This window comes from Diuraphis noxia, unplaced genomic scaffold (genome assembly GCF_037042655.1).
Source record: "Diuraphis noxia isolate RWA-SAM2 unplaced genomic scaffold, SU_Dnox_SAM2 contig0001, whole genome shotgun sequence".
Taxonomy (NCBI): domain Eukaryota; kingdom Metazoa; phylum Arthropoda; class Insecta; order Hemiptera; family Aphididae; genus Diuraphis; species Diuraphis noxia.
The window spans coordinates 1,764,117-1,779,615 of NW_028301711.1; the positions used below are offsets into that span (position 1 = coordinate 1,764,117).

The following is a 15,499-nucleotide window of genomic DNA, read 5'->3' on the forward strand; positions in this document are numbered from 1 at the left end:
TTATGAATTATCAGATGGTGAAAATTGCGATGTTAGAGTATATTGTTGGGTTGGAATAGCAAGTTCTGTGTTGGAGTATTTTGAATTAAGGGGATTTATAGGAATTTCAATGGGGGGTACCGATGTTTGTGATTGAGATGCGTATGGATATGAATATTGATGTGTGGATACAGAAGAGTTATAAGGATATTGCATATTAGAAGTTATGTTTTGAGCCAGAGGGTAATATGTGGGGTATGAACCATAAATTGGATGATCGGGTGTAGTTTGTGTTTGAGTTAAATTTTTTAAATATTTGAGAGCATGAATTTGAAAATCTAATTTTTGGTCATTATTCAATTTTTTTAAGTATGGAAGAAATGACATAACTAAATGTCTATCTGGATCCGATTCTTTTTCATTGTTTTTATTTAAATGTTCAATCAAGGTTTTTTGAAATGGAGTTACATTTCCAGATTTTTTTTTCTTATGTGATTGATTAAGCTCTACCTCAGACACTTCATAATTATTATCATCTATATCGACAATGTCATCCACACTATGCTCTGTTGCATCATCTTCTTCAACAGCTTCACAATTACCAGTTGTTCTATAAATTATAAGTATAAAAATGTTGTTAGATGCATAAGAATGTATAAAAAATGTGTTATTAATTTAAGAAAAATACAGGTTAGGTGTCTCAAAAGTTTTTCTGTTATCAACAATTAATATCGAAAGTACATTAAAATTTTTTTTTGATATAGACATACTTACTTTCTTTTTTTTACTTGTGTTATTTAGAAAAGATAAACTCTCAGCGTATGTATATGGGTTTTTTTTTGTTGCCTCTGATCCACTTCTTATATTTTTTTCGTTGGATAAGTATTTATTGTATGCATCACGAATATGCCTCCATTTCTTATTCCTCAATTCATTAACTAAATATAGGTAATATCAATAATTTGTATTAATTACATTAACATTTTCTAATAGTACTAAACTGTGTGGAGTATAATATGACTATAAAATACCTTTTTTACGATTTTTATTGTTGTTATGTTAGTATGTTACCACACAAAAAAATTAATAAAATACATAGTCAACAATTTTTATAAACAGATTTTAACAGAGCTTGTCAAAAAAAAAAAAATATCCTAGTTACACGGAAAAAAATAGTGGTTGTTACAACGATATAAAAGATTAACCTAACAATAATCTCAGATTAATATAGTGACACAATAAATGAATTAGTTGAATCTATATAGTTGGAATAACTCTCAAAATATTTTAATCATGTTATAATTCATGTCATTAAATGTCTCTGTTCAATTAAAATCTATAAACTGAATATATCTAGACTCTAGAGTTAAGACTACCTGTCTACCTGTATAGTTCAGAAGTATTACTATCAAATTTAAGTAATCATTACGTTAAAATTATTTCGACATTATAGTTATGTTCATAGACGCAAATAACTACAATATTTTGGGGCAACTATATGTCTATATATGGTCCACCATAAAGTTTTTTTTCTAAAAATTATAATTATGCAGTACAAAATACTAACTTTTAAATTTAGGCGGGAAGGTTGAGTCATGGTTATGTTTGCTTTAACTATTCAATATTTGTATATAAACCATTTTATATGGTTATAAATGATTTACAGTTGAAATAACCATGAAGAAGGTTGGTTTGACTGTACATTTTCAACTAATTCATTTTAGTACTCTTAACTTAACACATTGTTTGACATAACTAAAATATTTGTTACACCAACTAGAAATTATCCAACTATTTACTATAACTACATTTTTTTTCCGTGTAAAATTATGACAAATAATAAAAGAAGATATACTTAAAAAATATACTACTTCCTATATATTACGGGAAATTCCCTAAAATTATGTTTTGAAAAATTTATTAAGTTTCAAATTAGTTTACTCCAAAAAAATATTGATACTTTAAACAGTTGTAAAAAATAAACTACTAGACTTAAATTAACATTTTTAATATCAAAATTTGTCTAAAAATTAGATTTACAAATTGGTTATTTTTCCAAGAAAAAATTAATTAAATAATTTATTTTTATTTTCGGTATTGATAATACATAATAATATGTATTATAATATTACGTATGTTTGAGCAGATATTTGTCAACGGGGATTCATTTTTCTGCACTACATTTTGATTTTCGTATTGGTAAGAGTACTATTAACCAAATCGTCCGTGAAACTTGCCAAATTTTATGGTCAGTGTTACAACCCACAGAAATGCCGGAACCAAATCGAGAAAAATGGATAGAAATTTCTGAACTATTTTATAAAAAAAACAATTTTCCAAATTGTCTCGGGTCCATTGATGGAAAACACATAAGATGCAGAAACCCAAACAATTCTGGGTCTCTTTTTTATAATTATAAAAAGTACTTTTCCATCGTACTTATGGCAGTGGTAGATGCGAATTTAAATTTTATTTTTATCGATGTAGGAGCGTACGAGCGAGAAGCTGATTCTAACGTTTTTCGAAATAGTATATTTGGGAAAAAGTTGTATACAAACCAACTACAAATTCCTGATCCGGTATCGTTACCATTGACGGAAAATAATTTACAACCATTTGTGTTTGTTGCCGATGACGTATTTGGACTACACACCAACTTATTACGACCATATCCAGGACGGAGAATGAATAATACTCGTAGAATATTTAATTATAGGCTATTGAGAGCAAGACGTACTGTCGAGTGTGCTTTTGGTGTATTAGCTAAAAAGTGGAATGTATTACGTACAACTATTATAGTCGAACCCGATTTTTGTGATCACATCATAAAAGCATGTTGTGTTTTGCATAACTTTGTTAGAAAGAGAGACGGATGTAATTATGATGAAGATGTCACAGATACAGCTTATATAAATAACCTAGACGATTTTCAAGGACATGGCAGACTTATAAATCGAAATGGAATGGAAATTAGAGACAATTTTGCGAATTACTTTATTAATCAAGGGGCTGTTCCATTTCAATATAGAACAACACTTTAGTTACCTACTAATATGGAAATATGTAACATTATGTTGAAATTAAAATGTTATACTTATTATTATTTTTGAAATCAAATCGCACTTTTACGTATGTTTATTGTATATTTGTATATATTATTATTATATTATTATCATAATTTTTAGTATAAGTACAAAAAAAACCATGAAGTATATTACATAAGTAAAATTTTTTGCTAAATATTCTATTTTAAATTAGGCATTAGCCATAATATATTGTATCGTTATAAATGTGTAATCAAGATATTATTATTATTATTATTATTATTATATGATAAAACGATTGTGACAGAGTAAAATGTATGAAAATTAGGTACCTACGTATTTAATTATTTTGTATGATGTACTATGTAGGTATGCTAAGTATACTTATTAAAAAAAAATATTACCTACATACTTATATGGCTATATAATTTTAAATTATATTAATACATAGGTCTTACCTTTTTCTTCTTTTTCTGCTGATGAAAAATTATTCCAATTTGTAGAATAAACTACCTCAGCTACCTTCATCCCCTTGGGTAATGATAATAATATGATCAATTGATAAGATGTTTAGATATAAGATAATATATGAATGAAACAACAAGAAAGTGAGGTTATACTCGACAACAGCAATGTAGTTTTACAGAGAATTACAATAAACACATGTATTTCACTTTTACCAAATTGTCTTTTAAATCATAAAATATAGACAATTAAACATGGCGCAGTCGATATAAAAGAACTACGGTCAAAGTCGGAACGTGAAGTAATTTAGTATCAACAGAAAGAAGATATTAATTGACTAAAATTGAACTCGTTCAATAAACCAGGACCATTGGTATTGGACGGTAATATAAATGAACAGTTTAGAGTGTTTAAACAAGAAATAAACATTTACTTCAAATCAACGAAGACAAATAAAGAGGAAAATTATGTACAGGTTGCCAGACTCTTAAATTTAATGGGAACTGATGCTTTAAAAATATATAATACACTAGGTATTAAAGAAGAGGAAATAGTAGAAGCAATATTAAAAAAATTTGAAGATTATTGTAGTCCAAAAAAAAATGAGGCTATGACATTCTACAAATTCTTCACCATAAATCAACAAACAGATGAAACATTCGACTCATTCATAACAAATTTAAAAGAATTGGTGAAACAATGTGATTTCAAAAGTGATGAAGATCGTATCCTGAAAATCAGAGTAGTACTGGGAATACAAAACAAGGATGTACAAGAACGATTGCTTCGCGAAGACCTATCGTTGGAAAAAACACTTCAATATTGTCGTGCAGTGGAAGCAGCTGAACAAAATAGAAAGGAACTGGAGCAGTCAATGGAAGCAGACAGAGTGTGGCTGATGGAAGATAAAACAAAATGTAAAGGTACATATAATAATTATAATACTGTTAAAAAAAATACTGAAACACATAAGTATAAACAACATAAAAACATTAAGCATAATGAGAGTAAAACAAAAAAATGGGAAAAAAATGGCAAAGAATATGGCTGTCAAAGGGGTGGTACGATACATGGTCCTAGAAGTTGCCCTGCGTATGGGAAGGAGTGTAACGCATGTAGTCGTGTAGATCATTTTAAAGCATGTTGTAGGACATTAAAAGCACATACATTAAGTGAGAGAGAAACAGAAATAGGAGAGGTTCAGTTTACAATAGATAGTTTAAAAAATAATGTAATTGACAATAGAAAAACAGTTAGCAATGAAACATGGTGTAAAGACCTGAGGGTAGATAATGTAAATGTTAAATTTAAAATTGATACAGGTGTTGATATTAATGTATTGCCATTACATTATATAGATAAAAAGAAACAACAAGAAATAAAATATTCTAAGATTAAATTGTATGCGTTTGGAGGGACGTGTATAGATGCAATAGGTAAAATAAATTTAAAGTGCAATATGATAATCAAAAATGAACAAATAAATACATTGGTTACATTTGTAGTTATTAAAGAGAAATTGACTCCAATACTAGGTCTAAAGTCAAGTGTGGAATTAGGTCTGGTGAAAAGGGTTGACATGATAAAAAAAGAAATAAACACTATTGAAGTATCTAATACAAAAGAAAAGTTGTATGAACAAAATAAGGATATATTCACGGGCTTAGGATGTTTTCCAGATATTTGTAAGATCAAATTAAAAGAAGGGTCCATACCGAAAGCATTAACAGCGAGAAGAATACCAATTAAAATAAAAGATAAATTCAAAACTACATTGAATATTTTAGAGGAAAAGAGAATTATTATACCAGTTAATGAACCAGTTGATTGGGTAAATAGGTTACAAATAGTAGAGAAAACAAACGGGTCCCTTAGATTGTGTATAGATCCAATATATTTAAATAAAGCTATAATTAAAGAAATGTATACCATACCAACTTTAGAAGAACTTGCACCCAAATTATCACATAAAACATATTATACGATATTCGACATAAAGGATGGTTTTTATCACATACAACTAGATGAGGAATCAAGCAAATACTGTCCTTTTAACACCGTATATGGGACATATAGATTTGTGAGAGCACCATTTGGATTAAAAAATATTCCAGAATTTTTTCAAAAATTAGTATATAAATATTTTGGGGATATTCCAGGTGTTACAATATATGTAGATGATATAATGATAAGTGCTAATACAATAGAGGAGCATGATAATATAGTTGACAAAGTGATACAGAGAGCTAGAGACTATAATATAAAGTTTAATTTTGATAAAATACAGTATTGTGTAAAAGAAGTTAAGTATCTTGGAATGATTTTAATAAAAGTGGAATGAGATCTAGTCCAGATAAAATAAAAGTTATTAAAGAGCTACAATACCCAACTAATAAATTAGAACTACAAAGATTCTTAGGTATGATAGGTTTTTTGAGAAACTTTATACCAAATATGTCAAACTTAACAGAACCACTAAGGCAATTATTAAAAAAAGATAGTATGTGGGTATGGTCTAAGGAATGTGCTAAAGCAATAGACAACTTAAAAAATATTATTTTAAGTAATAAAGTACTAGTACCATATGATGTGAGATTACCTGTACAAATATACTGTGATGCGTCAAAGAGCGCATTAGGTAGTTGTTTGATGCAAAATGGTAGACCTGTTTACTTTGCATCGAGATCATTAAATAAAACAGAAATAGAGTATGCACAAATTGAGAAGGAGTTACTAGCTATTACATTTTCGTGCAACAAATTTCATAATTACATTTATGGTCATGGGGATGTAACAATTTATACATATCATATGCCATTGACATCGATTATTAATAAAACACTAGATGAAATACAAAATAACAGAATAAAAAGACTTAGATTAAAGTTAATTATTTACAACTTTACACTAAAATATATATCAGGAAAAAAAAATGTTATAGGCGATTTCTTATCGAAGTTGAACATAGAGTCATATGAAGAGGAAGACTTAACAATGAGAGATGTGATACATTCTATAGGGATAAAAAGTATACACTTTAGTGAGGATAAAATGAAACTATACCAAAAAGAAACCATACATGATAAAATTTAAAATTAATTTATGAATATTATTTAAATGGTTGGACAAACATAAGAGGTAATGAACAAAATGAGATTAAACATTATATAAATTTAAAAAATGACATAGAGGTGTCAGAGGGTCTTATTTATTATAAAACAAGATTAATAGTACCAAAGAAATTGAGAAAATATGTACTTAATCTGTTACACGAAACACACTTAGGTTTTAATAAAATTTACAAAATAGCGAGGGAATTATTTTATTGGCCAGCTATAACATCTGAAATAAAAACATTCGTAGGACAATGTAAAACGTGTAATAAATATGCAAGAACACAGATAAAAAAAACACTAATTAACCACAATATACCTGAAACACCTTTCAATAAAATAGGTATTGATATAGCCGAATATGCTGGAAAAAATTTTCTGATAATGGTAGACTACTTTTCAAAATTGTTAGAAGTGGAATTGCTGACTAATAAAACTTCAGCAGAATGTATAAGCAAAATGAAGAAAATATTTAGTACACATGGTATACCGGAAGTAGTGGTTGCAGATAATGTACCTTTTAATTCAAGTGAATGTAAAAAGTTTGCTAATGAGTGGAATTTTGTTTTTACTACATCCTCTCCAAATTATCCTAAAAGTAATGGACAGAGTGAAAAAGCAGTAGGAATTGTCAAGAGTATGTTAAAGAAATGTCAAAATGATAAGGTAGTTGATTTTGAGTTATATAAATTAAATTATAATAATAGTCCAGTGGCTGGATTACAGTATTCACCAGCACAAATATTAATGAGTAGGAAATTGAGATCTAAAGTTCCATATAAATTAGAAGATCTAAAACCAAAACTTATATATGAAGATGCACATAAATTAATAATAAAAGAAAAAATTAAGTTAACAGAGCAGTTCACTAAGACAAGTGTAAACAAAAATTCAGAATTAAGGACAGGAGATAGAGTATGGGTACAGGACATAAAAAATAAGTTATGGAGTGAAGGTAGTATTGTGAAGGTATTACCATTTAGATCCTATCTGGTAAGAATAGACAAAAACAATAGAGTAATAAGGAGAAATGACATATTTTTAAAGAAAATAAAAACATACCAAAGGTTAGAGAAAGATGATGAAATCAAGGAAAAAGAACAAGTGCAAGATAAGGAACTAGTAGTGAGAAAATCACAAAGAAAAAAAGGGCTCCTGATAGATATGGAGAACATTTAAAAAAAAAAACTTATACAGTTCAGTACAGTATTATTATTATTAATATTATTATGTGTACCTGTGTAACAGTAGATTAAAAAAAATTTTATTTTGTGTTTTACTTTAAAAAAATGTATTAATCAAGAGTTATTGTTAAAAAAAAAATATTGTTAAAAAAAAGGGGGGGCATGTGTGGGTAATGATAATAATATGATCAATTGATAAGATGTTTAGATATAAGATAATATATGAATGAAACAACAAGAAAGTGAGGTTATACTCGACAACAGCAATGTAGTGTTACAGAGAATTACAATAAACACATGTATTTCACTTTTACCAAATTGTCTTTTAAATCATAAAATATAGACAATTAAACACATCCAACATGATTTTTTTAAATCCTTATCGCTGTATTCTTTAGAACTCATATCCCATAAACATGGATAGTTCTGGACTTCCGAAATTAATTTTTCCGTTGAATACATGTTATTTTTAAATTAATTAAACTTTAAAAAAATTATAATTTATATTAAAAAACCGCAACCGATGATCCGCATGTGTGGTCGGCTCAATATTAACTAAAGTGTTTTGGGGTATTTTCCGAAACGCATCGGCAAAGTCAGCCACAACATGTTGGGCCGGTTCCTGACGATTTTAAATCAGTTCGCCGAATCGGTCAGTCTGGTCCTGATAATGCGGTTTAATGTTAATTATGGATGTCGCGGTCGTTTACCGATCGGTTGCGTTTTATCGGCAACCGACAAAACGCATAGTGTGATCCGGCACTTAATAATGCTGTAAAAATACTATGTATTCTATCAGATAATATTAGTGTTTCTAACGTGTGTGTAACATTTACTAATTCTCCGATTTTTGCGTGAAATGTACTTTGTTTTTCACCCAACTCTTTGTATAATTTATTAATTTCAATTGAAGCGTCACTTATACCTGTTATCGCTGATCTCACTACCGTTGTTTGGTTTTTTAATATATGTATCATTCTTTCATTTGTCTTTTCTATTTTATCTATTTCTTGTGTTGCCTCATTCGCACAATCATTATCACATACTCCAAATAGTGTTTTCATTCCAGCCCCTACTATATTTATTAATCCTCGTTTTTTCCTATATGGGCTCGTTGTTGTTTCCCCTTTATTTGTTGTTATATATCTATCGATTGATTCATACATTTGTTCTCGTTGAACCGATATTTCTTGAAACATTGTTTTTAATATATTATCAAACCTAGAGCATATTTCGTATCCTGTTAGTTTTTCCTTACAGTGGTTACTGGTTATTCATAATATAAATTTCACTGTACAACTTATCATGTCTATCATCATAATTTTTTAAAGGTACATATGTAATAATTTCCCATGACGCGCCCGTTACCCTTATTGATCCACTGTTTTCGCAGTACATTAGTGTTTGATATTTAAATTCCTCCACCGTGTACGGTAGTTGTCCTTGAATGGTTGTTAATAAAAGAAACCTAAAATAATATATTCATATATTAATTATATAAATCTATATAAAATACCCCATGTATTCTCCTCTTGGTTCTGGTTGCCTTAAATAAGATATTTTACTATTACATTCAAAAGAAAATTTTATCCATTTATCACCGTTTGCCAAATCCATGCCCTCTCTCTAGTCTCATTGAAACTTTTAAGTGCTGAATTCGCCATTTTTTCGTAAATAACTAATTGCTCTATCGTCTCATCTCCTTTTAGTGTCGGTGGTTGCTCGTTCCAATAGAATATAGTCGCAACACCCACCGGCTTCTTTTTCTTTTCTTTGTTGACACAGATATGCAATCAGTTAATCACGTCTCTTACATACATTCACATTTTTCACTTTTTATTATTCTATTATTTACCTCTAATTTAATGACTATTACACGTTTAGATTATTATACTTTATAATTATTTTTACTATTTTAATTTCCTATACATATATATTTTAGTTATTTATATTCCTATTGCGTTTAATACTATCATTTCTATTTCTAATTCTAAAGAAACATCCCATGTGGAATTTATTCCACTCACTTATTCTAATATTATTATTATTCTTCTTTTTAAATTTCCGTTACTTCAATTTCTGGTATTTCCATCAATTGTTGCATCGCATACCTATACCTGTTTCTATCTACGCATTTATATCTATTATGTAGTATCATTATTATTAACATTATTGTTATCAGGAACGTACCTGAAATTACATACATTATGTAACTAAATATTTTATTATTTTCCATTCTGGTATTATCTGTAATTTTTACATCCTTTTTTAAATTTTTTAATTGTATTATACAGTGTGATCACGATTTATGATAACACTAAATATCTCAGGTGCATGACCTTGTATTGAACTGGCGTTTTCGGGAGGTGTTAGGGAGTACCTAAATACATATTTTTGGATAAATTTCAAATTATTAACACTTTTGGTGTGCTCATGCGCAATACAACTTACATTTTTTTAAATAGAAACACTATTTTTTTTCTACATATTCGGATAGATTATTTTTTTTTGAGCATTTTTTGTATCAACAGTTTTTTTCTATTTTCAAAACTGACCAAGTTAGAGTAAGTCAAAATTTGGATTTATGCATGATTCGTATTTAAGGGGCCTCGACACTAACATTTATTAAGGGACATTTTATAGGCAATTTCTATAATTGTATTGCGGATGTGTTAGTAATTGTATACTCGTAAATGGACATTAGTGTTAGTAAGTAAATTTAGATGGTTCCCTGACCACTGTACGACGTGACGGCACGACCGCGAAAACAAGATAAGATAAGATAATAAAATATTACGTTGTAATAATATATTACCGATTCTAAATAATGGGAATTGTCTAGCATTATTATTTATTATACATTACCTACAGACTGTACCGTAATAATATTATAATAGCTTGATACCTAGTTTTGATGTGAACTGGGTTGGATAATCATTATATGACTTGACCCTTTGACACTCAAAACGATATTAACATTTACATATTTTTAACTAATATTATAACAGTTTAATAAATGTATTATTTTATTATATTTGTAATTGAAAATTGAAAACACCAACTATCTCTACATAACAGTTATATTGTTATATTTTTCATACAAGAAAACTTGTTCAATTATAATTATAACATTTTTGATTGGTTATGATTTATGACGAATAAAATAAATTATATGAATAAGACATATTATTATTATGATTTATGATTTATTGCAATTAATTTACATTAGTTCAAATATAAACAACCAAACACCATATTTATAACCTAATATTTGTGTTTACGCCACCAGCACTTGCTTGAGCAGTTTGCTGAACGACTCGCGGAGTGTGTGGGGATAAATGACAATATTAAAAGAAATGTGGTATAAAGAGTATATAATGATCAATCGATTCGTAAACACAAAACATGTAATACGGAACAACGCCGAAGACGTCTCTTTCGGACGATTGTAACAATAATAATAATAATGATAATTATAATACCAACAAAATGATATAGCATAAACTATAAAGGGCACAACAAGTGTGCAATATGCAAATTAATACAAATACAAAAATAAACAATAATAGGTAATATCAACGATACCGCTGGTCACAACTGAAGGCGGAATCCCACGACGATGATAGATGTCGGTAATACGGATGGTCTGCGCGATCCCACGAAGTTGCCAAATTATATTGTAAACAGCTCGGCGATGGTGAGTCCGTTGACCTCTTGAGTTACATGTCTCATACAGTCATACACCAGTCACACGAGCACTTCGCGGCTTAGTAGGAGTATATATGCACACGAAAATGCGAGCACATGTAGTTACGTGCGACGGATGATGTTGGGGAATCAAACCCACATACAAAATAATAAACAATACAAACCGCCGATCGATGCAACTATAATAGCCAATAGGTAATATAATACGAATTATGAGGCCATCGACATACGGCACACGCTGCGATCGACAAAACGCACACAGTGAAACATAGAATTGTCAGTCGACACACGACGACAACGTGGTACCAAAAAAAAGGCGCACGACACCGGGTCACGGCAACTGTACCGGACGACGGTGGTGAATATAGAGCGAGCCGCTGGAGAACCGGTGGTCAGCGATGCCGGTCGCCAAAAGCTCCGCGCAAGCGCACTTCGACATCGGTCAGCCAACGGGGTGACACGATAAGTGTCCAAACGGTCACACTGTTGGCCACGAGCGCGGCTCAAGTTCAAACAATTTGAATAAATACATTGACATCAATATTGCAAATAGACTATATAAAGAGTAGAACAGAAAAAAATCTAAATATTTATACATGAAATCGGCAGAAAAATTGCCTAACCAAATTCACAAACGTTTGTAAGCACATTTGATTATGCTTACGCGGCGAGAAACAAGGAGCAACCAGCAGTGGCGTATCTGAGGGGGGGCGATGGGTGGATCGCCCCCCCCTTAGATTTTTCAAAGGTGGTTATTACATTACGGCTATTAGACTCTCGGAGTAATACGCTAAAGTATTTATTGGATTTTATTTTATCAACGTCTTATCGAGGCCTAAAAATAATAATAATCTAATCATCTGTGCGACTGTGCATTGCATTGTTATCTAAGACCCGCGTTCACTCATCAAGATAGATAAGAAATATTCTTTAAGCAGTAAAGTTTGTTCTTTGCTTTCAGTAATCTAGTTTTGTTAACATGGTCATAGTGGTCATACTATCTTAACTGTTATCAACAAATTTCACTTGAAGTGTTTATTTTTTATTATCAACTCTGTTTAATATTTAATTCATAATTCGTATAAAATAACGATAAATTTAATTGAATTGAAAATATACATATTAATATTATAATGAAGAGAATAAATGAATATTTTACATCCAAATCATCCAATAAAACTGAAGATACACAAATAAAGAAAAAAAAAACGGAAAATGAAGAAAAGGTTACCATCGATCAACATACCGTTAATGGTAAGTACTAAAAATGTAGGCGTACGTGTACATTATCATAAATATGTTAAGTTTACATATTTGTGGTAATGAATATTTGTTGGTAATGACGGTAATGTGCGTCAGTTTTTTTTCTATTAATCATTTTATAATTATTATTAAACATTCATATTATTATTATTATTATTATTTTAGTGGTTGCATTGTTTATGTTTCAGACGAGTTAGATATTGGAAATCTATTTGGATTGAAAATAGACGATCATACCAAAGCAGATATATTAAAACGTTCAAATGTACCTGATGAAGATTTTATATACCTATTTTCAATCCATAACAAAAACGGTAAGCAAGACAAGCGTTATTTAAGGAAAAATCATTTTATACAGTATAGCTGGCTAGAATACTCAAAATCCAAAAAAGGATTATTTTGCAAGTATTGTGTACTTTTCCTAATATCTGACAAAGGTGGACGAAGAGGTACAGAAAAATTAAAACGACTTATTACTGAGCCGTTAACTCAGTTTGCCAAATTATTAGGAAAAGACGGATTGTTAGAAACACACCATAATAATGATTATCATAAAAATTGTGTTCAATTTTCTTTTGACTTTCAAAAAACTTTTTCAAATCCAAATAAAGTTGTTCTTAACTTGATTGATACTGAACGTATGAAACAAATTAAAGAAAATAGGGAGCGCTTAGTACCAATAATTGAGAGTATCAAGTTTTTAGGGCGTCAAAATATTGCTTTACGAGGTCACAAAGATTTTGGCCCACTTTCTTGTCAACCTAATTCATCAAGTGTTATTAACGAAGGTAACTTTCGAGAAATTTTGAAGTTTAGGATCTCATCAGGTGATGTAACTCTTGAAAATCATTTAAAAGATAATAATGCAAAAGCAACTTATATAAGTCCTACTATTCAGAATGAATTGATAGAGTGTATTAGAAAAGAAATAACATCTAAAATTATTAAAGGTATTGAAAAGGTCAAGTACTACAGTATTATATTTGATGAAACTACTGATATCTCTGCAACCTCTCAAATGAGTCTAAGTGTCCGATATATTGACTCAAAAAATGTAGTTGAAAGATTTATTACTTTTATTGACTGTCATTCATATGTATTTAATAAAAATAATTTTAATAATGATGAAGAAGATGATGGAAATATAGTAGATTCAAACCAGGTAGAACCAAAATTGACCGGAGAATTGCTTGGTGATATTGTCATTAAAATGATTACCGAACTGGGTTTAGACTTAAATAATTGTGTAGGTATTGCTACTGATGGCTGTGCAGTAATGGTTTCTACTATAGTTGGGGCTGTTCAGCGTATTCAGCAGTCAGCAAAAAATGCTATTCATTGTCCTTGCCACAATCATGCATTAAATCTATCGATTTCGAAATCATCAACAGTTCAATCGATTCGTAACTGTATAGGTATCATGGAACAAGTTATAACTTTTTTTAACATATCAGCTAAACGTAATTTTGTACTAAAAAGTATCCTCAGAAAACAATTTGTTAGTTTATGTGAGACGAGATGGGTAGAAAGGCACGATAGTGTATTGCTGTTTAAAACCTCACTACCTGAAATTATTAACGCCCTTACTTCTGTATCAAAATGGGATGATATGGTATCATCTTCCAAAGCCAAAACCCTGTTGTTTTCAATTTGTAACTGTGAGTTTATAATGTCTCTTTACTCACTATCATATGTACTATCTATCACATATTATGCAAGTAAGGCACTACAAGGCAAATATCAAGATATACTTACTGCTTCTGAAATTGTTGAAGATATTATTTCTACACTTAAGAATAATCGTTCAGATTGTGATACTATCTTTCAAGGTATTTATAATGATTGCAAATGCTTGATGGATGAACAAGATATTGATATACGAATACCGAGAATTGCTGGTCAACAAAAGAATAGATCAAATCCACCAAACGTTAATAGTTGTGAAGAGTTTTACAAAATTACTATTTTCATTCCATTATTAGATTTTATAACTAATGATATGAGTAGACGATTTGGGAAACATGAAAATCAGACACTTGGAGCATTAACTAAATTGGTACCTTTGCATATTATAAAATTGTCAAAAAACGAAAGGAAAGAGGCACTTAATGAAATAAAAAATAAATTTTCATCTTTTAAGAATACAGATGACGTGCTGTTTGAATCAGAATTAGAAATTTGGTATAGTAAATGGAACCGTCATAAATTAAAAGGTGATAATTTTTAAAGGGGTTGATTTTAATAAACTGTCATTTTTAATATTTATACGTTATATAATTTTTATTTTTAGGTGATGACCTACCAAAAAATGTTCTGGAAGCCATTGATGAGTGTTCTGATGTGATTTATCCTAATATTAGTTCTTTGCTTTACATCCTTGCTTCTTTGCCAATTAGTGTAGCAACTGCTGAACGTAGCTTTTCAACTTTGCGCAGGTAAAAATGTAAAATACAGGTAAATGCTTTCGCTTTTGTTTTTACTTTATTGCATGTTGCTTTGTTTGGTTAGATTAAAGACTTGGTTAAGATCCAAGATGGGCGAGGAAAGGTTGACAGGCTTGGCTTTATTAAATATACATCGCGATATTGAAGTGGACGTCCAAGTAATTATAGATAGATTTGCCAGCGAAAAAAATAGAAATATATTGCTTTGAAAATTATAATATATTTTAAGATATAATGTATAAAAACATATACTAAAACAATATCTATTTGTATTTTTTTATTATATTGCTGTAATCAAA

The 15,499-nt window shown here is 29.6% G+C and overlaps 2 protein-coding genes across 2 annotated transcripts; one reads left to right on the forward strand and one right to left on the reverse strand.

Moving 5' to 3' along the window:
- On the reverse strand, positions 1-8,247 carry LOC149059235 (uncharacterized). The gene is made up of 4 exons (XM_089217381.1): positions 8,131-8,247; positions 3,482-3,554; positions 746-917; positions 1-589 (listed from the first exon to the last, which is right to left on the reverse strand). Exons 1-4 carry the CDS (start codon positions 8,245-8,247, stop codon positions 1-3), a joined length of 951 nt encoding a protein of 316 aa, XP_089073507.1.
- A 4,379-nt stretch (positions 8,248-12,626) lies between these two features.
- LOC107170844 (52 kDa repressor of the inhibitor of the protein kinase-like) lies at positions 12,627-15,409 on the forward strand. Its single transcript, XM_089222337.1, has 4 exons — positions 12,627-12,751; positions 12,922-14,969; positions 15,047-15,191; positions 15,265-15,409. The coding sequence occupies exons 1-4, from the start codon at positions 12,627-12,629 to the stop codon at positions 15,407-15,409; spliced, it is 2,463 nt and encodes an 820-aa protein (XP_089078463.1).
- Positions 15,410-15,499: the final 90 nt, after the last annotated feature.